Source organism: Microcaecilia unicolor, unplaced genomic scaffold (genome assembly GCF_901765095.1).
Source record: "Microcaecilia unicolor unplaced genomic scaffold, aMicUni1.1, whole genome shotgun sequence".
Lineage (NCBI taxonomy): Eukaryota > Metazoa > Chordata > Amphibia > Gymnophiona > Siphonopidae > Microcaecilia > Microcaecilia unicolor.
Genome location: NW_021963262.1, coordinates 32,996 through 58,777, shown reverse-complemented (window position 1 = coordinate 58,777; position 25,782 = coordinate 32,996). Strand labels below are relative to the sequence as shown.

At 44.1% G+C, this 25,782-nt stretch overlaps 1 protein-coding gene across 1 annotated transcript in view; it reads right to left on the bottom strand.

Moving 5' to 3' along the window:
• LOC115459121 (myb/SANT-like DNA-binding domain-containing protein 1) overlaps positions 1–4,381 on the bottom strand; it is a 47,082-nt gene extending 42,701 nt beyond the window's left edge. The window contains exon 1 of the mRNA XM_030188991.1: positions 3,964–4,381. Coding sequence (XP_030044851.1) covers positions 3,964–4,217 — 254 coding nt within the window. The 5' untranslated portion in view covers positions 4,218–4,381. The remainder of the gene's footprint in view (positions 1–3,963) is intronic.
• Between the last annotated feature and the right edge of the window lie 21,401 nt (positions 4,382–25,782).

The window sequence follows — 25,782 nt, the reverse complement described above, 5'->3', positions numbered from 1 at the left end:
AGGCATTACTGAGACCTGGTGGAAGGAGGATAACCAATGGGACATTGTCATACCGGGGTACAAAGTATATCATAGTGATATGGTGGACCGGACTGGTGGAGGGGTAGCATTGTATATTAACGAGAGCCTTGACTCAGATAGATTACAAATTCAGCAGGACACAAATCACACCTTTGAATCATTGTGGGTTGAAATTCCATGTAGAAAAGGGAAAAGGACGGTGATAGGAGTGTACTACTGTCCGCCTCGCCAGGATGAGCAGGTAGACGCAGAAATGATAAAAGAAATCAGAGACGCAAACAAAATGAGCAATGTGATAATAATGGGTGACTTCAATTATCCAAATATAGACTGGGTAAACGTAACATCGGGACACGCTAGAGAGGTGCAATTCCTTGATGAAATCAAGGACAGCTTTATGGAGCAGCTGGTGCAGGAGCTGACGAGAGAAGGAAAAATTCTAGACTTGGTCCTTAGTGGAGCGCATGATCTGGTGAGGGACGTTATGGTATTAGGGCCGCTTGATAACAGTGATCATAATATGATCAGTTTTAATATCAACCTTGAAGTAACTATACACAGGAAGTCAAATATGATAAAATGAGAAGAACGGTGCAAAAAAAACCTTATGGGGACAACTGAGAGGGTAAAAACTGTACAACATGCATGGACGCTGTTCAAAAATACCATCCTGGAGGCCCAGGCCAAACATATTCCACTAATTAGAAAAGAAAGACGGAACTCCAAAAAAAAAAACTGGCCTGGTCATGCAAGGTTCCACGTTAGGAGTTACGGACCAATAAAGGGATCTGGGTGTCGTCGTCGATAATACGCTGAAACCTTCTGCTCAGTGTGCTGCTGCCTCTCGGAAAGCAAATAGAATGTTGGGTATTATTAGGAAAGGTATGGAAAACAGGTGTGATGATGTTATAATGCCGTTGTATCGCTCCATGGTGCGACCGCACCTTGAGTATTGTGTTCAATTCTGGTCGCCGCATCTCAAGAAAGATATAGTGGAATTGGAAAAGGTGCAGCGAAGGGTGACTAAAATGAAGAAAGACTAAGGAGGCTAGGGCTTTTCAGCTTGGAGAAGAGACGGCTGAGGGGAGACATGATAGAGGTATATAAAATAATGAGTGGAGTGGAACAGGTGGATGTGAAGCGTCTGTTCACGCTTTCCAAAAATACTAGGACTAGGGGGCATGCGATGAAACTACAGTGTAGTAAATTTAAAACAAATCGGAGAAAATTTTTCTTCACCCAACGCGTAATTAAACTCTGGAATTCGTTGCCAGAGAACGTGGTGAAGGCAGTTAGCTTGGCAGAGTTTAAAAAGGGGTTAGACGGTTTCCTAAAGGACAAGTCCATAAACCGCTACTAAATGGACTTGGGAAAAATCCACAATTCCAGGAATAACATGTATAGAATGTCTGTACTTTTGGGAAGCTTGCCAGGTGCCCTTGGCCTGGATTGGCCGCTGTCGTGGACAGGATGCTGGGCTCGATGGACCATTGGTCTTTTCCCAGTGTGGCATTACTTATGTACTTATGAATTTTACTGGCGATTGGGTGGCAACACTGGTAATTGGGAAGCAAAACCAGTGCTGAGCAGACTTCTACGGTCTGTGCTTTGATTGTGACTGACTAGATATGGATGGGCTGGAGTGTAAATTTAAAGGGGCTTCGACGTTAACTTCAGAACTTTTAGTACAAGAACAGTGCTGGGCAGACTTCTACAATCTGTGCCCTGAGAATGGCAAGGACAAATCAAACTCAGGTATACGTATAAAATATCGCATACTATGTAAAATTAGTTTATCTTGTTGGGCAGACTGGATGGACAGTACAGGTCTTTATCTGCCGTCATTTACACTGTATGTTACTATAAGTACATAAGTACATAAGTAGTGCCATACTGGGAAAGACCAAAGGTCCATCTAGCCCAGCATCCTGTCACCGACAGTGGCCAATCCAGGTCAAGGGCACCTGGCACGCTCCCCAAACGTAAAAACATTCCAGACAAGTTATACCTAAAAATGCGGAATTTTTCCAAGTCCATTTAATAGCGGTCTATGGACTTGTCCTTTAGGAATCTATCTAACCCCTTTTTAAACTCCGTCAAGCTAACCGCCCGTAAGAAAGGTTTGAAGTACTGCCTGTTGCAGAGCTGGAAGAAATAAATAGTTTGAGTTTACATAAGCTGTGACTACAGTGTATCTTTCAGCATGAGGGTATAAGTGCCTCCCAAACCCTTGGATCGTTATTCCGGACCTTAGACCCATTCCCAAGCTCAACAGCAGGTGAACTGGAATGGATGAGTGAGGTGAGAGTGGCCCTGTATGTGAAACTGAACTGATTAATCTTTGTGGCCTGGGACAGGAGCTAGTGCACGGATGAGACCCGGGGTACACTGGGATGCAGAAAAGTGAAGGATGTTGCACACATCACAACTTGCCCCCTTCTCCTTACCCTCCCCTCCATCCAGCATCTCACTCCTCCCTTTTACCTGTGTTCAGCTACTTTTTGAACAAGGATAGCCATTAATATTGGCTAATGGACAACAGAAGAGAAACCAGACTTCACCATGGTGGCGAGTGAGTGAAGCAGGGCATAGTGTGGACAGATGGTGAGTTAGCAGAGCCTGTCTTCTCTCCTTCCCAGTTTAGCTTCCTCTTGATTCCACAAAGGGTGGATCGTGGCCCTAGCACAGCACAGGCAGCGGTCAAGGCAGCAGTTCCTCTGACAGCACAGTGGTAGCCTTCCACTGCTGCTCCTCTCTCCACAGTGATAGGCAGCACAGCAGCAGCCTGGCAGTGATTTGCATTTGCAGCACATGTAATCATTATGTTCCAGTAAGCATGGTATGGGACTGCATGCTTAAACTCTAGAGGTTCTCCCACCATGCAAGTGTAACCTCAACAGCAGAGGCTCACTGTCGTAATGCCCCCTTTCCTGACACTAAGGGCAACTGCCACAGTTCCCCCCCCCCCCCCCCCCCAGTCCCATCCTAGCTGTAGCTGGGAAGCCAGAAATATCAGTACAGTGGCCAACAACTATCTATTGAGTGAGAAGATTACATTTAATTATCTCAGGCTAAAAAATTAATGTCTGCATAGTTATACATGAGTATTTAAACATAATACACAAAGGTAATATATTCAGTAACCTAGAATTGTAATTGCATTATAACAATAGATATTACTCTTTTTTATGTTCTAATGTAGCACGTGTGTATGTGTAGTTTTGGGGTTTATTTTTAATTAGAGTAATACACCGGTACACTGGTTATTTCAATAAGGCCACACTTATTCTACAGCAAAAGTTTTCAGGCCTTATATTTTTGCATTTCAACTTTCTAACATGTCTATGATTCATATTTACTTACAATCATCTTGGTTTCTTTTTTTGATCCCTTTCCTCCTCCCTTGCAGCACTTTTCCCAGGCACTCTTTCTCTCTCTCTGTATTTATGAGACTTCCCTTGCTGATGCTGGTTATAATTAGAATAGGTCTAGTAGGTGTCAGAAATGTTGCTTTATTTTTGACCTCCTGAAGTGTTTCCCCTCAGTATGCAATGTCAAAACCTGGTAACTTTATGCCAAATGACATGTGGATTTTGAACTTTTCCTTGTAAGCAGAGTGTGGTGGTTGGAATAAGGCAAGCTCCTTTAGACAGCACTGCTTCAGCTGTGCCCACTTTAATAGTCCCACAGGAAACAGAACTTAATAGATCCTGACTGCATGTTTTTTAGTTTAATCAATAAGATTTTCAGCAGGCTAAGAGCACAAGAATATTATAATAATAAAAGCAATTGCTAAAATAAGCACAATATATATTTTTTAAAGGGATACTAAAGCCTCACATCTGTAATATCCTCACAAGGCAACAAGATGCACAAAAACCATCACTGAAGAGCCCAAAACAGAAAACAAATATTCACCAAACAAAATTCAGTGCTGCTTACCTGTACTGGAATGTCATGTTTGTAATTTTGATCTTTATTTCCTCTCCATGGCGACGTTCCTCAGTCATCTCAAAGAGTTTGTTAGCCATTTTCTCATAAACTTTGGCATTCCTTTTGGTTTGTTTCAGTTCATCAAAATATTCTTCCCAGACCAGCATCAAGCCTCTCATTTCTGCATCAGTCCAATTCCTGGCCCTCCTGTGCTTCTCACTCTGAGATGAAACAACATAGCTGGGAATTTCTGCTGCAGCCATTTCTAAATGACCTGAAAGGGCTTTAAAAGAAGACACTTAAACAAAGATTTAAGTTATTTTAGTGTAAATTTCTGCAGTGCAGGGCCTTCCACACTGGAAGAAGAATTTGAATGACAACAGAGCACATGAAACCTCTTTGCAACAGCTTGGAGCTTGAGAGCATAAAATGGGGCCTACATCCGACAGGCAGGAATTTAGTTAAAAGCTTTTAAACAGAGAAACGTCATTTTGATGTCACGTTCCCATAGCAACAGAGCCACTGCATAAGCTAGAACAACAAAAGCCTTTTAACTGAAAGCCAAATAACCAGGACAAAGTTGACAGGCCATCAATATTAAAGCTTTTAAAGGCTTTAAAAAGAGGTTTAGCAGCAGCAGCAGCAACAGCAGAAACAGCAAGATTAAAACAGATCTATATAGCCTTTTGTGAAAACACTTTTAAGTTCTTCTTTCTAGCCTGTCTTCTTCAAAAAGAAAAAGGCACTAGCAAGGGTCGTGGTCCCCTGAATAAGCTTTTAAGTTGGGCATTGCAAATTCGTTAAGAGTCTGAAAGGACAGTGTCCAAGTGCACAGTGAAAGCCCCTTTAAGAGCCTTTATTATTAATAATAATACATCTCTCTCTCTTTCTTTTATATATTTTTATCAATCTATATATACAAATGGAGAGACAGAGAGAGAGATTTATATATAATATTTCTCTGTGGAATTTCTGTTCATCTTTAAGGATTTATCCACCTGTTTACCTATTTTAGCTACTCATTTCAGTGTTGACTCAAACAAATGAATTTGCTTATTAGTAGAAATATGATTCCTATATTAAATAATGTACAATGATTTCTGTGGGGGAAGGAAGACCTAAGTTCAGTTTGCTATAAAGAGAGATCACCTTCACATAGACACCATTGTAATCATGGCACCAAAACATATCCAGCAATGTCTGCTTTTAGGGACTCTTTTATTAAACTACACTAACCGTCCCCGGTGCAGCAATGTCGGCAATGCCGCACCGGTGACCGCTAGCGCTGCTTGATACAAGAGATCTTTAAGGTCCCTTTTACAAAGGCACACTAGCGTTTTTAGTGCACACTAAAAATAAGCGTGTGCTAAACGCTAGAGATGCCCATATATTCCTCAGGGTGCCTCTAGCATTTAGCATGTGCACCAAAAATGCTAGCATGCCTTTGCAAAAGACCCTCTTAGAGAGGTAATCTTTCCTTAAAAAAAAAAAAAAGCTAATAATTGTTCAACAAAGAAAATGGTTAATAAGGAAGGAAATTTCAGCCAACAAAGTACTAAATATGTCATCCTAAGGAAGAAGGTTTTGGCTTCCCAAAGTCAAAAAATGAATTGTTAGCCCAATAATAAGGCATCGCTTTATTTGTTATTTTCTTTTTTATTCTATTTTTGTTCTTTAAGCTTACATATGAGCTGAAGTGTAATTGGAAGATTTTGATATACTCTTAGAAAGAGAAAGACCTAGGAGGTAGTTTGTGAGAGGGCATAACTGATCTGAGAAACTGTATGAAGGAAATGGAAAATGAGCTACCTGAACATGATGAGATGGGTAGTTCCAAATGAAGGCTCATGGCACAAGATCCCAGCCCTGGTTTTGAATGAATTGGAAGTATAAAGAAGCACAAAGAAATGTCCATGTCAATGAAAAAAATATACTGTATGTGCAGGATTTGAACCCACCGCTGCAGAACAGTTTCTCTGATGAGATGAGGATGACATTTGGCCTTGATCAGTGTGCCAAAGTGACTTCTTGGAGGAAGACTAACCAAAATCAAAAATGTCTCCAGTGGACAGAGAACTGTAATATAAAAGAACTCAAACAGGAAGGCATATATAACTATCTGGGAGGAGATGGGCATGCAACAATCCTATATAATAAAAAGCACCTCCAACGTTCTGAAGCTGAGAAAGTGAAGCCTTGAAGCATTCATGCTCCTGCTGTATCCATCTCCTGAAATGACGTCACGTACTTCCATGTTCGCAAAGACCAATTACTGGAAGGGAACGCTGCAGAGTTGATAGGCAACGGAATGCGATGTCACACGCATGAGGGTGTCGTCGTCCCTCCCTTCCTCTGTCCCTTCCAGGTCCAGGCCCCCTACCTCCAAATTTTAAAAGTCAACTTCACTTACAAAGTCGGGTTTACGGCGGTCGACAGCAGCAGCGGTAACAGGCGTACAGGCTCAACCCTTCTCTCTCTCTCAGCTCTGGTCCCGCCCTTGCAGAAACAAGAAATGAGGGTGGGACCAGAGCTGAGAGAGAGAAGGGCCGAGCCTGCACGCCTTTTACAGCTGCTGCTGGCAGCCATATGCCCAACTCCTTAAGTGAAGATGACTTTTAAAATTTGGAGGTAGGGGGCCTAGAACTGGAAGGGAGGGAGGAAGGGAGGGACGACGACACCCTCATACGTGTGATGTCGCACTCCAAGAGGGGGGATCCTGGAACTGAGAGGGAGGGAGGGGGGAACCTGAAACTCGGAGGGAAGTAGGGAGAGGGAGAGGGGAGGGAACCTGAAATTCGGTCCCCTGGAACTCGGAGGGAGGGGGGAACCTGAAACTCAGAGGGAGGGAGGGGGGAACCTGAAACTCAGTCCCCTGGAACTTGGAGAGAGGGAGGGGACGACCCTGGAACTCGAAGGGAGGGGACGACCCTGGAACTTGAAGGGAGGGATGGGGAGGCGACCCTGGAACTCGAAGGGAGGGAGGGGGAGGACGACCCTGGAACTCGGAGGGAGGGAGGAGGGGGGACAACCTTGGAACTCAGAGGGAGGGAGGGGGGTGACCCTGGAACTCGGAGAGAGGGTTTGAGGGGACGACCCTGGAGCTCGGAGGGAGGGGGAGGACAACCCTGAAACTCAGAGGGAGGGAGGGAGGGGATGACCCTGGAACTCAGAGGGAGGGAGGGGGGGACACTGGCACACACTCTCATTCTCACACACACACACACACTCTCTCTCTCACAGACACACTCGCACCCAGTCTCACTCTCTCTCTGTCATACACACACACTCACACATTCACTCTGTCTCTCTCAAACAATCACTCTCACAAACACTCTCTCAAACATACACACTCCGAGGAAAACCTTGCTAGCGCCCGTTTCATTGGTTTCAGAAATGGGCCTTTTTTCCTAGTCTAATATAAACCATTATAAGAAAAGATCAGTTAAAATCTGCAGTGACGTGTTCTTGGTCAACTCTAACAGCCTTTGCTTGATCCTGCTGTCACCTACTGTGTTATGTTTTAGGCTTCATGACCTGATTTACATGTACAGAAGGAATTTTATAAAACTGTGTGACTGCATAAATGAATATAAAGTAGGACTATGTAGTCTGAGCCTGAAGCAATTTTGGGTGGAGTTGGAGTCAGTAAACATGTACCAACTCCAGCTTCAAGATTTAAACAAAAACTATAATATATGGTAAATGTATCATTTTATACTTTTATTTATTTATTTGTTACATTTGTATCCCACATTTTCCCACCTTTTTGCAGGCTCAATGTGGCTTACATATTACTGTTAACGGCGTTAGCCGGTATCGGTCTAAACAAATAAAGGTATGAATGAATATAAGGTGATATTATGGTAGATATTTATATACACATATCTTTGTTCTGAATCTTAAGTTATATTTCCCAGTACTTTGGATCCAGGACAAAAAAATTTAAGGCCTAATATCAGTAGGAATCGGAGTCAGAGTCAGAGCTGGAGCTGAAGTCGGACACTAGAATAGAGGAATCAGAGTTAGAATTGAAGGTTTGGTGTACCGACTTTCCACAGCCCTGGTATAAAGTACACACACAGAAACTATGTGCCTACTGTTAAGCAATCTGTGTGCAGGCTTTCTTGAGAGGGTACTTTGGAAGGAGTGGCAGCAGAATTGCAATAGGAAGAAATATTTTTTCACTCAACAAATAGTTAAGCTCTGGACCTCTTTGCCAGAGAATGTGGTAACAGCGGTTTAGTGTATCTGGGCTTTAAAAAGGTTTGGACAAATTCCTGGAGGAAAAGTCCATAGTCTGTTATTGAGACAGACATGGGAAGCAACTGCTTGCCCTGGGATTTGTAGTATGGCTTGCCACGATTTGGGTTCTGCCAGGTACTTGTGACCTGGCTTGGCCACTGGAAAACAGAATATTGGGCTAGATGAACCATTGGTTTTACCCAGTATGGCTACTCTTACGTTCTTGTGTAAAATATGCAAAAACAAACCTCACAATCCTTGGTAAAAAATATATAATATACTGCTGAAAACCAAAGAACTACACTGCTCTGTACACAACTACAAATCAGGCTAACAGCTATGTGCGGTGTGTGACAAGGCTACAGCCCAGAGGTACAAAATGAAACAACAAAATCCTGAACTACGTCTCCCAGAATGCATTGCCCATCCCAGCAAAGGGAGCCCCAGGGATAGACAAGATGGGTATATACCCACTCTGACCACAAGAGGGAGGGAGAAGGAAGAAGCCCAGTTCCCTGGCTCCCTAATCAATACATGATGCCTCCCACCTGTAGAGGGAAGGGTGGGTGAGAAGCAGGTGGAGGAGGTGGTTAAGGCTGCTGAGCAAGATGCAGAAGCAGGATGGAATGGGAGCTGGAGAGCCTTGAGGAAGGTAGCACCTAAAGGGGGAAAGCTATGTGTTTAAAAGTTTTGATTTAAAACCTGTTGTAAGGAAGAAGCCTGTTTTGATTTGAACTGTTTGCTGTGGGGGAAGGGCAGAGGACTGGAAGAGTTATAAGTCTGGTTCCCCAGCTGCTCCTGTTTGTTGTGTAAGAACTGTGGGAGCTGGAAACCCTGGTTGGACAGGAGGGAACAATTTTGCTGAAAGGCCAGCACTCTTGTGATACGTACTTTGGGCCAGCACTGCTTGTGATACGTACTGTGAAAAGGAAGTATTTCCAAATGGGACTATTGCAGCCCTCAAGAGAGGTCAGAGACTTTGGATTGCTGGGTGAGGGGCAGCACTACCCTGCCTGGGGCAGCCCCAACCCAGGGCTGGACTGCAGCTTTTGTTTGTAACTTGGAAACAAAATAAAAAGAAAAGAATATTTGAAAGTATCTGCTGGTGGCAATTTGTGGGGCTTGGATTAATCCTGGGGAGGAGACTTCCTTCCTCCCCCTACTGGCGCAGCGGTCCCGTTTACAGGTGAAAAAAACATTTGTATACTTATGCAACAACACTTATGTTATTTATTTATATATCTCTCTCTCGATATTTTTAAAGAGCGCCCTCAGAAATCTCCACCCATTTTAAGGCAATATCATTAGTTTTGCCGGGTGGCATAGCACATCTTTCATAGGGCTACTCTTATTCATAAGTGCAAGTGCTATTGCCTGATTCAAAAAGTGCTATCAAATAATATAGTGCACAATATTAAGAAAAAACGTGAACTTATCTTTGAACGTTTTTTTGAAGGTTTTTTTGTTAGAAATACTCAGCTCACTTCTCCAGCTTGCTTGCTGTATACTTCCCAGTCATGAAATGTGACTGCTCAAACGGCTTCCCCTGGAGACGCCCGACTCCGCGGGTTTCACAGATTTCCTCAGGACTTGGGTTAAAGCTATCCGACGTTTCCGTACAAGCCGGATACCGTTGACTGCACCATAATTGCCATCCTTGTATGGAAACGTCAGATGCCTTTAAGGAGCCGGCTCTGTGGGTGCTTGAGCACCCCCAATATTCCTTGACAGTTTCCAGGGAGAGGTAATTTCCATTCGGTTTAGCACCCCCAATAATTTTGAAAAGTTGGCTCCCAATCCCTACCACTTGAAGGAAAAAGAGAGATGCCAAACTCATGGAGGGGAGGGGGAAGGGATGCCAGACTCTTGGGAGGTGAAGGGAGAGGGAGAGATTCTAGATGCAGGGGGGGGGGGGGGGTGAGGGAGAGTTGCCAGATATGTTGGGGGGAGGAGGAGATCCCACACACGGGGAGGGGGAGAGTAGAGGGGGGAGAACTATTTTATGTTTGCTTCTCAATGAACTGCAATGGCTTACAATTAATCTATTGCTAAGGATTAATCACTCCCACCTGGAGTATTGTGTTCAATTTTGGAGGCCGTATCTTGCTAAGGATGTAAAAAGAATTGAAGCAGTACAAAGAAAAGCTACAAGAATGGTATGAGGAGAGACTTGCTGACCTGAACATGTATACCCTGGAGGAAAGGAGAAACAGGGATGATGATACAGACGTTCAAATATTTGAAAGGTATTAATCCGCAAACAAACCTTTTCCGTAGATGGGAAGGCGGTAGAACTAAAGGACATGAAATGAGATTGAAGGGGGGCAGACTCGAGAAAAATGTCAGGAACTATTTTTTCACGGAGAGAGTGGTGGATACTTGGAATGCCCTCCCGCGGGAGGTGATGGAGATGAAAACGGTAACGAAATTCAAACATGCGTGGGATAAACATAAAGGAATCCTGTTCAGAAGTAATGGATCCTCAGAAGCTTAGCCGAGATTGGGTGGCAGAGCCGGTGGTGGGAGGCGGGGCTAGTGCTGGGCAGACTTCTACGGTCTGTGCCCTGAAAATGGCAGATACAAATCAAGGTAAGGTATACACAAAAAGTAGCACATATGAGTTTATCTTTTGGGCAGACTGGATGGACCGTGCAGCGTTAATCAGTATTTCGCCGGGTTTACTTGGTCCTTTTATTTTTGCGACCAAGCCTCAAAAAGGTGCCCCAACTCACCAGATGACCACCGGAGGGAATGGGGGATGACCTCCCCATACTCCCCCAGTGGTCACCAACCCCCTCCCACACTAAAAAAATAAAAATCTTTTTTGCCAGCCTGTATGCCAGCCTCAAATGTCATACCCAGCTCCCTGACAGCAGTATGCAAGTCCCTGGAGCAGTTTTCAATGGGTGCAGTGCACTTCAGGCAGGCAGACCCAGGTCCATCCCCCCCCCCCCCCCCTACCTGTTACACTTGTGGTGTTGTTGAGCCCTCCAATCCCCCCAAACCCACTGTACCCACATATAGGTGCCCCCCTTCACCCATAAGGGCTATGGCAATGGTGTACAGTTGTGGGGAGTGGGTTTGGGGGGGATTTGGGGGGGGCTCAGCACCCAAGGTAAGGGAGCTATGCACCTGGGAGCTATTTGTGTATTTTAAAAAATTTTTTAGAAGTGCCACCTAGGGTGCCCGGTTGGTGTCCTGGCATGTCAGGGGGACCAGTGCACTACAAATGCTGGCTCCTCCCATGACCAAATGCCTTGGATTTCGCCGGGTTTGAGATGGCCGACATTTTTTTCCATTATCGCTGAAAAACAAAACCGGCGATCTCAAACCCGGCAAGCTCTGGCATTTGGCCGGGCTAAACTGCATTATCGAAAGAAAAGATGGCCGGCCATCTTTGTCGATAATACGGTTACGGCCAGCTGTTGCGCTGCCGCCAAAATAGATCACCAGTGATCTATTTCACCGGCGCTGTTCGATTATGCCCCTCCACGTTACTTGCTGATGAAAATCTTGTTATGCCCTGACTTGAAAATCTTCCTTCTGCTTTCGTATGTTATGATTGGGGTCAGAACCCCTCTCAAACTTACCTCTTTCCTGGGGGTCAGCTTCTTAGCTGGCTTCTGTTTCTTTTGTCTGTCCTTTCTGAGCTGGCTCTGTCTCTCTGTGCTGGCAGCTTCCAGCAGCATGGGGTTAACTGTTTTACTTTACTACAGCTGTGTGGGTGGACTGAGTTAGCTCTACCTCTCTTTGGGTGTACTGGCTTCAAGTGCTTCACGGTGTTGCATTGGTGTGGGTTGGGCCTCTCTGGGTCAGTGTGCTTTTGCCTAGGTCTAGGGAGTGTGACTTCATCAGGGAGGGCCTTGATAAGGAAGTGGTGTTGTTTCCTTCAGAGCCTTTGCAACAGTGGTGTTTGCTTTCGGTAGGGTGGTGGAGTGTGCACGTCTGACTTTGTGTCTAGTTTCCCTGCTTGCTTTTGCTAAGGGCCAGGTTAGTGTTGTTACAAGAAATTATTTATCTTGGGGGAAAAGAGCTCGAGAGCACTCGCTACTGTTTATAATTTAAGAGCAGGCGCTGTATTTATAAGTTTTAGGATATTAATTTCTCCACCAATCACCAAAGGTGATAATTGCAATAAATTAAGTATATATAAAAGATACCATATACTCAGAACACAAGGAGACCGTATATTTAGGTTCAAAAAGGTTGATTTAATATACAATTGCACACGAGAGGTAGGTTTTAAGAGATCTTTACAGATAATCTGTGCATAAAATAGAACAAAGTAGCAGGTAGGTTAACTTACAAGTCCTTGTTACAAGCATGCTGTGGTCCAGCTGATTGATGAGCACATGGTTAGGACAGGAGGGCTTCTGCAGTGAATGGATCTGAGTTGCTTGCAGCTGAAGAGAATCTGACTCTTGGGAAACAGCTTGTCCTTTTATATCTTGCAAGCTGCAGGAGGATATGCCATGTGGATCTTTGTCCTGATTTCCTGGTTTCCACACGACCCTTGGGCATTTGCAAAGCATTGTGGTATCTTGGTCTCATGTCTGCACACGACCCCTGAGTCTTGGTCTCATGTCTTATGACATCACGAGACTTACAGGGCTTCCTGCTCAGTCTCTGGAGCAGATACACATTACAAGTCCTTCCTTCCTGCACATGTCTGAAAGCTGATGGGAGGGGCAGGTATACCTTTGACAAGCAAATGTACTGTTTATGGTTTCCCCTCTGAAGTCTTTGTTTTCAATGGGGTATTCACACCTTTCCCACCTGCTTGACTCCTTGCATCCTCTGGTTAGGTCCAATCTTTGTTGTGTTGATCAGAGGAATAGAGTCAATTTAAAACTTTAAAGCAGTCTTAAGTCTTTTGTTTAAGGAATGAGAAAAGGCAAGGTGAGGTCCCTGCCACTGCAGCAGTACCTTTGTCTTGTAAATATTCCCCAAAGGGAGAGGGAAGAGGGCTTTTGGAATGAGACTATTTTCTCTGCTGCAGTGTCAAATATATATATATTTAAAAGCTGCACAAATATATTGGTGTGTATATATATGTATCTGATCCAACACAACATCATACTACACATTTAATTCTGATGATTGGCTTATACCATAACAGTGTTAGTGCAGTGTGCACTGGTGACTGTGTGTTTAGCTTTCCCCTCTTGGTTTTGGAAGCATTGCTATGTGTAGGGCTTTGGAAGCTCTGTTGCTGATAGAAGTACTTCAGGGTTTGGTGTTAGGAACACTGCAGAGTTTGCTGTTAGAAGTACTTCTGGTGTTTGTGCTATTAGGAGCATTGCAGTCTTTGCTGTTGGTGTTTGGTGATTTAGAATCACTTTTGGCTTATGTGTTAGCTTCCCTGCTTTTTCCTTGTGGCTCCCCTGTCTTCCCTTTTAGTGCTAGGAGCTCTTCTGGTTGCTTGCCAGAGTAGTGCTTAGGAAGCTCCTTGTTAGTTTTGTATCTAGCTTGCTAGAGCAGTGCTTAGGTAGCTTGTTAGTTTTGTGTTTAGCTTGTTAGTGTAGAGCTCTGCTTGTAGCTTGGTGCTTAGTAGCACCTGTGTTAGCTTTGTGTTTAGTTCCCTGCTCTGTTAGTTTAGGGCTTAGGAAGTCCCTTTCTTGAGCAGGGCTTAGGCGCTCCTGTTTAGTATAGGGCTTAGGAAGTCCTTTTGTCAGTTTACTGTTAAGAACACTCCTGCTGGTTTAGGGCTTGGGAGCACGTAGATCAGTTTAGGTTTAGGAGCACATCTGTTTCCAGTCCTGGTCCCTGTGTCATCCGGTATCCAGTAAGTCCTGCCGGCTACTCGAACCCAGGAGCTCAACTCCTGGGGGACTTAGTAGCTAAGTGCAGGTGAAGCTGTGTGGACCAGGCTGGTGTGCACCAGTCCTGTGTCCTCCAGTCCAGGGGATTCCAGTCCATGTGTTCCGGTTCGCTGGGCAGTGCCTGCAGTCCCTGCCATTGTGCTTGCCCAGTGTTGGTTGGTGGGTTTTGCCTGCTGCTGTCGCTCCTCGGCAGCAGCCCAAGGGCTCACGTTTGCTCCAGAGCCCGGCCCCGCGGGCTCTGAACCTGACATTGTAATAGGCCTAAAACCCTATAAATGAAAGATTAAGTCTTGGGGGGGGCAGGGGGTAAGAATCAAACAAACTGAAAGCTTTTAACTAGCCTATTGCTTAACTTTTTTTTTTTTTTAAACAAAGCTTTTAAGTAGCCCGTTACTTAGCTTTCTTTTAAACAAAAACAGAAAGTTTCAGTTTAATCCACCATTTTCCTGTTCCCCAAGATATAAAACACCAGTTTCCCAGCAGGCAAATATTCACATGCAGATTCCTTAGAAACTACAAGACTTCCCTAAAAGAAATATATATATAGTAAAGTTTGGCTGGAGAGCTGTGTTGAACTCAGGGGCTAGGACCTTAGTGTTGTGCCTGAATTAAGTTCTGCCTGGGAGAGCTACAGACTCAGTTGATATGGTAACAGAACAAAATCTGAGGGGGGGGGGGGGTGGCAAGTACAGCACTACTTGCAGATCACAGTGCTGTCTGTGCTTGGAAACTATTGTGTGCACATGGGCCAGCAGGGGGGTACTCGGCTGCCTCATAAGCACTGAGGCCCTGATGATCAGAAGCAAACAGCAAACGCGGGAGGTAGAGGCCCGTACTAGCCAGTGGCGTAGCCAGACTGCCAATTTTGGGTGGTCCTGAACCCAAAGTGGGTGGGCACAAATTTTTCTCTCTACCCCCCCAGCAAAATTTAGTCACACTCAGATGCATTTGTCACACAGGGTAAAGTGCTGCTTTTCAGTGCATCCGATTTCAGACAATTTATTTAATAGCCTAATCCTTTTCAGTGAGCTTTCAGAGGCCAAAACCTCCTGCCTCAGGTCAGTATAATGCTGTTACGGTATCCTCGCCTGACCTAAGGAAGGAAGTATTGGTCTCTGAAACTTCATTAACACAGGTACCATATTACTTTATCCTAAATTAAAAATAAAATTATTTTCTTTACCTTTGTTGTATGGCCATTTACTTTTTCTCATTGTGTTGCTCCCAGTCTCTAGATTCTGCTTTCCTTCGTTTTCGCTTAACTCTTTGCCAGGGTTTCCTGGCCATTTGTCATTTTTCTCTCCTTTTTCTTTGCTTTCTTCAATATTTTTCTGCCTCTCTCTGTGTCCAGATTTAATTCATTCTTATTATCCATTCTTTAATTTCCTTCATCTACTTATGGCTTTTCATCTTTTTCTCACCCTTGTTCTCCCCATGCCCCTTCCTCTTATTCTCCAATCTTTCACTACTCCCCCTTTCCATGCAGCAGCTCTCCTCTTTCTCTCCCCATCCTTCCAATAGTCTCCCCTCTTTCTTTCTGCATCCTTCCATCGTGTCACCTCTTTCTCCCTACCCTTCCATCCAGCGTCTTCCCTCTTTCTCTCCCCATCCTTCTACCCATCTACCCTCTCTCCCTCCTTCTAACCAGTGTCTATCTCTCTACCCTTTTCTGTCCAGTGTCCCTTCTCTCTCCACATCCTTCCAGTCTCTCCCCTTTTTCTCTGCATCCTTTCATCCATCTCCCCATCCTTCCATCCATTTTCCCTCTTTCTCTCCCCATCCTCCCATCTGTTTTCCCTCTCTCTGCCATCCTCCCATCTGTTTTCCCTCTTTCTCTCCCCATCCTTCCGTTTTCCCTCTTTCTCTGCCATCCTCCCATCTGTTTTCCCTCTTTCTCTCCATCCTTCCGTTTTCCTTCTTTCTCCCCATCCTGCCATCCGTTTTCCCTCTCCCGATTCAGGCCCACCAGCTCCCATTGCCGGCCATTGCTGCTTTTCCTGATGAGCAGCAGCGCCGGCAATGGGAGCTGGGGCTGGCGCGGGCCTTGAGGAAGAGTGGGTGGGCGGGCCAGAGCTGAAATTGGGTGGGCCTGGGCCCACCTGTAGCTACGCCCCTGGTACTAGCGCCTGCGTTTGCTCTCACCGGATGATCAGAGCTGGCGAGCGCGTATAACAATGTAATCGCCAGCGCTGAACACAATGAGCATGCAAACACATGCTAAAGAGGGCATTCATTACCTATTCCTCCCCAGTGCTCAGCAGGCAGCGCACCAAACATTGGCGCTGCTCCAGCAGTAAACCCAATGCTAGCTCAGAGCTGCCATTAGGGTTTGTGGAGCATTGGGAAGGAATGGGGAGCCCTGTCAGCATGCTTGCAGGCCCCCTAACCCCAGTTTTTCCTGGTGGCTGGGTGACCCAGTGACCTTCTGCCTCCCCCACCCTCCAGACGGGGGGGGGGGCTGGAGGTCTGGTGGACCCCCCCCCCCCACATGATGGCAATGGGCAGGGCAGAGTGCCGCCATTTTGAATGCAGCACTGAAAGAGGAGGGAGTGCTACTTCCTCCTCCAATGTACAGGTATGGGGGGGGGCAGGTTGGACGCTAGACCACCAGGGTAGGTCGGGGGTTATCTTGGCAGCCCACTTGGTCCACCAGGAATGGTTTGTTTTCGGTATGGGGGTTTGGGGAGCTGGAGATCCACCGGATCTTCAGCTCCCATGCCCTTGTGTCAGGGGCTGAAGGTCCACTGGACTTCCTGCCCCCGTGTCACTGTCCCGGGGGGGGGGGGGACTTGGAGGCACTAGGCCACCAGGGTCTTGCTGTTGGAGAGGGGGTCTGGGGTCCCATGGACCTCCAACCCCTGTGTTTGACAGGTCCAGACTTTTGGAGGGAGGTAGCTGAACTGAGAGTACCCATGGACTTCTGGTATGACTGAATGCTTGGTAAAAATAAGAAATAAGTTTTTTAAAGAAGTAACTATAGCAGAAGAGTGTGAGAGCTTTAGAGATAAGGGAGTGTGGCAGTTTACTTATGCTGAGTAAGAGTGAAGTCAGAAGATAAGTGCCAGGAATTTCTTTTTACATGTCAGGTCAGCTGGGTGGGGTTGCAACTAGACACCAGGGATTTTTGTTACATGTTGGAGAGGGAGGATTGGGTTGGCAGGTAAGGAATGCTGCTAGATACCAGGAACTGATGATAACATAAACAGTGCCATACTGGGACAGACCAAAGGTCCATCAAGCCCAGCCTCTGTTCCAACAGTGGTCAATCCATGTCACAAGTACCTGGAAAGATCCCAAAACAATACAATACATTTTATCCTGCTTATCCTAGAAATAAATAGTGGATTTTTCCAAGTCCATCTTAACAATTGCTTATGAACTTTTCTTGTAGGAATATATCAAACCTTTTTTAAACCGCACTAAGCTAACTGCCTTTACCACATTCTCTGGCAACAAATTCCAGAGTTTAATTACACATTGAGTGAAAAAATATTTTCTATGATTTAAAAAAATTTACTACTTTCTACATTCATTACGTGTCCCCTAGTCCTAATATTTTTGGAAAGAGTAAACAAGCGCTTCATGTCTACCAGTTCCACTCCACTCATTATTTTATAGACATCTATCATATCTCCTCTCAGGTGTCTTTTCTCCAAGCTGAAGAGCCCTAGCCGCTTTAGCCTTTCCTCATAGGGAAGTCGTCCCATCACCTTTATCATTTTCGTTGCCCTTCTCTGTACCTTTTCTAATTCCACTATGTGGTTGCCAGACTTGCACACAGTATTCGTGGTGCGGTCGTACCATAGAGTAATACAAGGGCTTTATAACGTCCTCATTTTGTTTTCCAATCCTTTCCTACTAATACCTAACATTCTATTTGCTTTCTTCACAAACTGTTGCACACTGAGCAGAGGGTTTCAACGTATCATCAACAATGACACCTAGATCCTTTTCCTGGTCGGTGACTCCTAATGTTGATCCTTGTATCACATAGCTATAGTTTGGGTTCCTCTTTCCCACATGCATCACTTTGCACTTGTTCACATTAAATGTCATCTGCCATTTGGAGGGGCATAATCGAACGGGGCACCCAAGTTTTCATGAGTGTGTCCTCGCAGGAAGGCCCCGCGAAGGGGCGGGGAAACCCGTATTATCAAAACAAGATGGGCGTCCGTCTTTCATTTCGATAATACGGTCGGGGACACCCAAATCTTAACATTTAGGTCGACCTCAGAGATGGTCGACTTAAATGTTGAGATGGTCAACCTTAGAGATGGTCGTCCCCGGTTTTCGGCCATAATGGAAACCGAGGACGCCCATCTCAAAAATGACCAAATCCAAGTCCTTTGGTTGTGGGAGGAGCCAGAATTTGTAATGCACTGGTCCCCCTGACATGCCAGGACACCAACCAGGCACCCTAGGGGGCACTGCAGTGGACTTCACAAATTGCTCTCAGGTGCATAGCTCCCTTACCTTGGGTGCTGAGCCCCTCCCCACAACTGTACACCACTACCATAGCCCTAAGGGTGAAGTGGGGCACCTAGATGTGGGTACAGTGGGTTTCGGGTGGGTTTTGGAGGTCTCACATTTACCACCACAAGTGTAACAGGTGGGGGGGGGGGGGATGGGCCTGGGTCCACCTGGCTGAAGTGCACTGCACCCACTAAAACTGCTCCAGGGACCTGTATACTGCTGTCAGGGAGCTGGGTATGAAATTTGAGGCTGGCAAAAAAATCGGCAGCATTTTAGACAACAGGCGGAGGTTCTCCTGTTGTCTAAAATACTGCCGATTTAAAGATAAGTGCTGCTATGCTTCCCTAACTAAATTGAGAAAATTGTTAAAGATTTCAAGAAAACCAAATATTAGGAATATAAAAATAAGCCAAATCAAATATTAGAAATATAAAACAAAGTTATGTGGGTTGATCAATGACGATTTGTGCCTAAACCATTTCCATTTGTGGATCCTAAAAGTTGAACATTGTGTTCATATGGTGAGAGCAGCAGGATTATCTGATGATCCCCCCAAAAAAAGAAAAGAAAAAAATGTTTAAATGTGGTTGTTATATGGTCTGAGAATTGTTTACCACAGAGAGTTATGCTATTGAAGTGGATTAACAGAAATAAGGAGAAACAAGGAGCTAATAAGGAGATAATTTGATGTTTGGGACACGGTATAGATGATTATATTTCTAGTATAAGCAGCATAAAATCTATTTTACTTTTCTGGGATATTTGCCAGGTATTTGTGACCTGGATCGGCCACTGTTGAAAACCGGATACTACTACTACTACTACTATTTAGCATTTCTATAGCGCTACAAGGCATACGCAGCGCTGCACAAACATACTGGGCTTGATGAACCTTTGGTCTATCCCAGTATGTCAATGCTCATGTTCTTATGTTATTCAGTAAATGATGCCCAAATTTGGGCACCAGGAAAAATTGGTGCTCAGCACTATTCTATAAAGGGCACTCAAATGTTTGAGAGGGAAAGACTACAATTGAGCCAGATCTGGTGCATGCCTGTTTACACACCGATCTGGCCTTTGACAATAAGTAAACCAGGGCTGAGTTGTTCTCTGTCCAGAAGAGGTGCTGTGAAAGGATTTCCAAAGAGGGAGAGAACTGATACACGAGAATCTTCTACAATGCTAAAGGCGCTTTAAGAGGCACTTATAATTGTTTTCCCAACATCTTTAAGATGTTATGACTCCTGACTCAGGTATGATTGCCAAAACACGGACCCGTGTCAAGTCTCTTTGGCAAGTCTCTTGGTGCATATTGTATGGTTTTTAACCATATTGGATTGATGACAGTAGACTTTTCTTCAAACTTTGGAAGTATTGCTCTCTTTTGTTGGAAAGACTGCATGTTCACCCCCACGCTCTGCTTTTCTTTGGCAAGGCATTTAAATGAGGGGGGTTCTCCTTCTGTTTGTTCGCTTTATAGAATCATGCATAGGCAGTTACACACACAAATTCTAATTGGTGCCAATTAATATCAACAATTGATTGTTAGCACTAATGGTTTAGGCAGAAATTTTTAACAGCGGATGCGCTCCCCATCCCCAGTCCCCTACCTTAAAATCACCTGCTCTGCTCCTGTTTTTACCTGTGCAGCAGCAGTGGTACTCATGTTGCACCAGGACTTTCTGTGTGAACCATCTTGCCCTTCACAAAACAGAAAGTTGCATCAGAAGGGGCAGGATGGTTTACAGAGAAAGCCGCAGTGCAGGCTGCAGGCAGCCTATGAGTGCCACTGCTGCTGCCCAGGCAAAGACTGTAGGGAGATGGTTTTAAGGCATGGGTGTGGGGGGGTGCTCTGACAGGGGGGTGCATCTGCCACACATGCACCTGGAATAAATATGCTACTGGTTAGTGCCCAATTGTTGCCATTAATTGGTTCGTATACCAATTAGGTTGCATGAACATCTCAGGATCATGCTCAAATTTTGGCACATAAATTCAGATGACCTTTATAGAATTTAGGAGATAATGTACATGATCCAATGCAGACAATATGAAGAATGTTGCTACATCTGTGAAAAAAGTCAAAAATTGAAGACATGTATCAGTCTTTATAGACACACTATAAATTATTACAGAAAAAAACTGAATGAAATCCTTAAAAGAAGATCACTCTTTTAACAATCTTATAATTAAGGTTCTTGAAAAGAAACTTCAGGAATAGACAAAACCTCATCATTCTGATTTCAAATGTTTTCCAAAGTCTTTGAAACTAACAAAATAAAAAGGCTTAATAGGATATTGGGCTCCCTCACCCATTATCAGATATAAGCGCCTTTGAACTGTAAAGTGTTACTGTCTCAGTAGACAGCCCATGAACTACGTTACTCTCTGTACCATTTAAATCCAGTATGACTGCTCTGGTTTTCTTTTCACTGAGAAGACAGCTCTCAAATGTATCTCAAAAATCACAGACATTAAGTTAGTCCAATAAAAAAAGTACCACCTGTAACTTGTTTGTTTCCCTTTATTGCTACATATCTGTGCAGACTGTCACTGCAACCACAATCTTCTGAAGTCACAATCGCATCCTTAAGAGATCCCACAATTCTTTGTACAGTTCAGTTCAGTTCATGCCTTCCCTTTTAAAGCAGGGCAATGGGAAATATTTGCAGGTTTAATTTCTATGCTTTTTTAACACACAGAACGCTGGAAAGAATTATACAAAAGGATTTTGGATTGATGTCCTTCCATCTACAGGGATAGAAAATCACCAATGTTGGCAGCAGGAAGAAAATCGGAATATCTCAAATGTAGTTGAAAACCAGAAATATCATGGCAATATTTTTAAGAGACATGAGCCTATAAAAACCAATAAACCACTCCTTTAACTTTCTATGGGAAGCTGTTAGAACTGTCTATTACTTCATTCCAAAAGACTTCACCTTCTAGCAGTTTGGCACAGAGCAGCACAGCCAGACAGAAACAGGGAAAAGTAACTGAAGCAGCTAGTAAAGATAACACAAAAAGGACTTTTAAAGCCACCTCCCTCACATTTCCGAAGTGAATCCCATCCCCTACACATACGACAACTCACATCCTCTTACATCCACCTATCCACACATGCTTACAAGCATAGCCACCCCTCCCTCCCCCCACATACATACACACTCATTACAGCTCCCCATATATTCCCAGTCACCTGTCATCCACATGTATACCTCTACCTATCTGTCCCCTTACTCAAGCCTACCACGAGGTGAGCAAACAGGGCACCTTATCCTGGTCACAAAGCTACCCTCTTGAGACAGTCTGTGGACAAATGAGCCCCAGAAAGGGGCATCAGAAGACCATTGCTGTGGGTACTATTTTGTTCAGTGACTGCTTTGCCTTCATTCCCCATACCTTCACACGCCTACACCTCTTCTCCATATATACACACAGTCCTCAATCCACACATTACTCTACTCCCCCACTCCTACACAACCATGCATACCAGCCAGCCACATATTTTTTATTTTTGTTACATTTGTACCCCGCGCTTTCCCACTCATGGCAGGCTCAATGTGGCTTACATGGGGCAATGGAGGGCTAAGTGACTTGCCCAGAGTCACAAGGAGCTGCCTGTGCCTGAAGTGGGACTCGAACTCAGTTCCTCAGTTCCCCAGGACCAAAGTCCACCACCCTAACCACTAGGCCACTCCTCCACTACGATTGGTCAGTCTTGCTGTGACGACGGACTGGGTTGGTTACTAAGCCGCAAGCTGATTGGCTTGGGTATACCTGGGGGTTTATGTTTATAAAGTAATTTGGATTTAAAATAAAGCTGCGGCCAAGTTGTGCCATGTTAAGAAATTACCATGTGTCTCGAGTTATTGTTATACAATGTAACGAATACCCTAGGCCCGAGGGGTCTCAGTTGCCACATATACCCTTTATACACAACTCCACCCACCTTTACACATAATACTTTCCCCAACACACCCCAGATATACCCACGTTTCCACCCCAAACCGCAGCCCCATATTCCATCTCCAAATCTATGCAGCAAAGTAGTCCTAAATCCCATACATCTATATCAGGAGTGGGCAACTACTAAGGTCCGCAACTCAACTGGGTTTTCAAGATTTCAACAATGACTATGTGTGAGAGCTATTTGCATACGATGGAAGCAGGACATGCAAATCCATATCATGCATATTCATTGTGGAAATCTTGAAAACCCGACTGGGTTGTGGTCCTCGAGGAATGTGGTAGCCCACCCCTGCTACTTTCCCTACATGTTTCGTTCTAGTATGAAGTCACCTAAAAAAAAGTCAGTTTGTAGCAACTGAGAAACAATAGAGGCTTAGATTCTGTTTCCAACTTTTCCATCGTGGTAAATGACGTTTCAGTGGAATTTAGTAGAAAAAAAAAAAACATTGAAGCAATTCAGAGTTAATTAAAGCAAGATAAATTCACAACAGGGAAATGTTGCCAGAACTCTTTACAATCCTTTAAATAGTAAAAGATGAAAACAAAAGGCACAGATGCTGGGTTGGAAAATAAAAGCAGTTCCAGCATGCCTTGCTTCTTAACATAAGCCATTATATATCAAAATAAGGTATTCAATGATCTTCACTTCAAAAAATTTGGAACCCTTTGTAACCAGTTTTTTTCTCTTATATGTTGTTCTTCAAATCGTTCCTTGCAAGAAAATATCACACATATAGTTAAAGTTTAGTATTCTAGGTACCTAGATCCATTTGATAAAATGTTACTGAAAAGAATTGGCCCTCCCTAGCTCACATGAGTGGGACACAGACCAACATCTTGATCATTTTATAAAGATACGGATTATGCATACCTTCATACCATTGCATTTATAGTATAATGAGTATAAATGAAAACATTGTGAGAATCCTTCATAAAGATTAGGCTCCGTTAAACAAAGCAGATCCCGACTACTCCTGTATTAATTGTGAAAACCTCACAATGCTTGAGCAGATGACAGCTATGAATTTGTTAAGTGCTGCAGAATGTGGGAGGAGATCAGGAACTTCTCGGCCTCCAGAGCAGCAGCTGTTTTTGTTCCGAGTTCAAAGAAATCCGTATTCCTTCATTCCTATCTCTACGTTAAAATAACATTTTTGCAGGGCAGGATTAATGCAGAGGCAAACTAGGCATGTGCCTAGGGCCAAATTGCTCAATAAATCCCAATCCAGATTTTGGCCCTGCAGCGGTCTGTTCTTTTCATTCCCTGTATATTGTCCTCCATTTGGCAGGATGAATAGTAAGCAGTGTGTCTTGCTTGCTGCTTTTTCCTCATGCAGAATCATACCTCATCCTGTCTGGTACTTTTAAAATGTATTTATATTTAAGATTGGGAGAAGGGGAGGCAATGCGCTTGTTTGCCTAGGGCCCATCAGAGGCCTTGTTCTGCACATTCATGGACCTAAAGCCAGCACTAGAGCTGATTAGCGCTGGACTAGCACCGGCAATAATCTGCATAGAATATTCAGAGGAATTCAACGCAGGAAGCAATGTGCACATCAAAGGTTAGCACGTATTTAAATGTAGTCAAATGGATGTAAATGAGGTAATTTGTTATTCCCTCCCAATGCTCAGAGAATAGCGCACAAACCCTGCCCTTACCACTGGAAACCTAACGCCAGTTCAGAGCTAGAACTGGGGTGTTTGGAGAGAATATTTCTAAATTTTTTCAGCTTAAAATTTACTGGTTTTGATTTATTTCAGCAGAAGGAAGTGCATGGAAGCCTCTGGAGTGAAAACAAAATGCGTGCGGGTCTGAGCAAATCCAAAAGTGAAAGCACATATTGGCGCCTATTTTCAGCACTTAGATGTAATTTTATTTATTGGGATTTATTAACCACCGTTATGAAGAGATTCACCCAATGCGGTGTACAGCATGTACAGGTTAACATCAAACTTACAATTTTGTTAACAGCATAACAATAGTAAAATGTACAAGTATAAAAATAATACAGTGATAGAGGAAAACATGAAAACAGCAAACTGAAACCTAATAATAGGAGTACCATGAAACAGGATTTAAAAAATATACACATTTAACAGCATTGAAATTCAAATAGAGATATAATACAATGTTAGCATAATAGTGATGGAATATCTAATAAGCACACAATTTGAACATTTAAATAACATTGCTATGATACTAATGTTACAGAACAGCTTACCATATATAGCTGAGGGCCAAATGTAGATATATAGATGGGGACACGATATTCATTTATTTGGATTTTGCTCACATCTTTTCAGTAGTAGCTCAAGGTGAGTTACATTCAGGCACACTGGCTATTTCTCTGTCCCAGGAGGGCTCACAATGTAAGTTTGTACCTGAGGCAATGGAGGGTTAGGTGACTTGCCAAAGATCACAAGGAGCAGCAGTGGGAATTGAACGACCGGTGCTCTAACCACTAGGCCACTCCTCCACCTACAAGATATGTAGTACAGAGTCAGTTAGGATATATAAATGGGTGGCTAAACTAAGGTCTTTTTACAGTTAATCAAGATATAAGGAACTGTTCTAAGTTACAGTGTGTGTAGCAAGCTAGTCCAGGTGCAGAATGGGTGTATAATCAGTCTCCATATGTACTAAAGGCTTGGCAGAAGAACCAGGCTTTTACCTGCTTCCTGAAGTTGAGGTAGTGTCGAGTTATACGTAGGCTCATTAGTGGGTATCACATCGTACAATTTCTTTTGATGATGGGATAGATAATGATGATCCTTGAGAGGATCTTAGAGGTCTCCAAGTTGTGTAGAGGGCTAACTTATTTTTTAAGTGCTCTGGCCCATTTTGTTTGAAGGCCTGTAAGCCTGTCAAGCCAAAACAAATTTAAAAAGCTTATACTTAAAGGCACAGAAAAACGGCACTGATGTGGGCTTCATTTCCTGGTTTGCCTGGGCAGGCGCTGAAGAGCTGTGTTTACCACAAAACTCTTCTGCACATGCGCCAGGCATGTTCCTCCCCCTTACTATCGCTCTCACAGCGTGTATACCATTGGCACTGAGCACTGGGGAGCTAAGTTTAGGTGCTGTTCCCTATAGTGCTGGAATTCTGAGCATCGGCCCATCAGTACTGTAAAAACAGATTAACGTAATAAATGACAGCATGAAAAGATCACTGGACCCATTTACTGAGTCCAGTTATTCCATCCATCCTCTCAAAGGTACAACCCTGCTGCCAGTCATTTAGTGTGTCCCAACTTATCCAGGACACTCAATCCCTCTTTTCAGTTCTCTCCCACATCCCACTTTTCTCTTGTCTAACCAC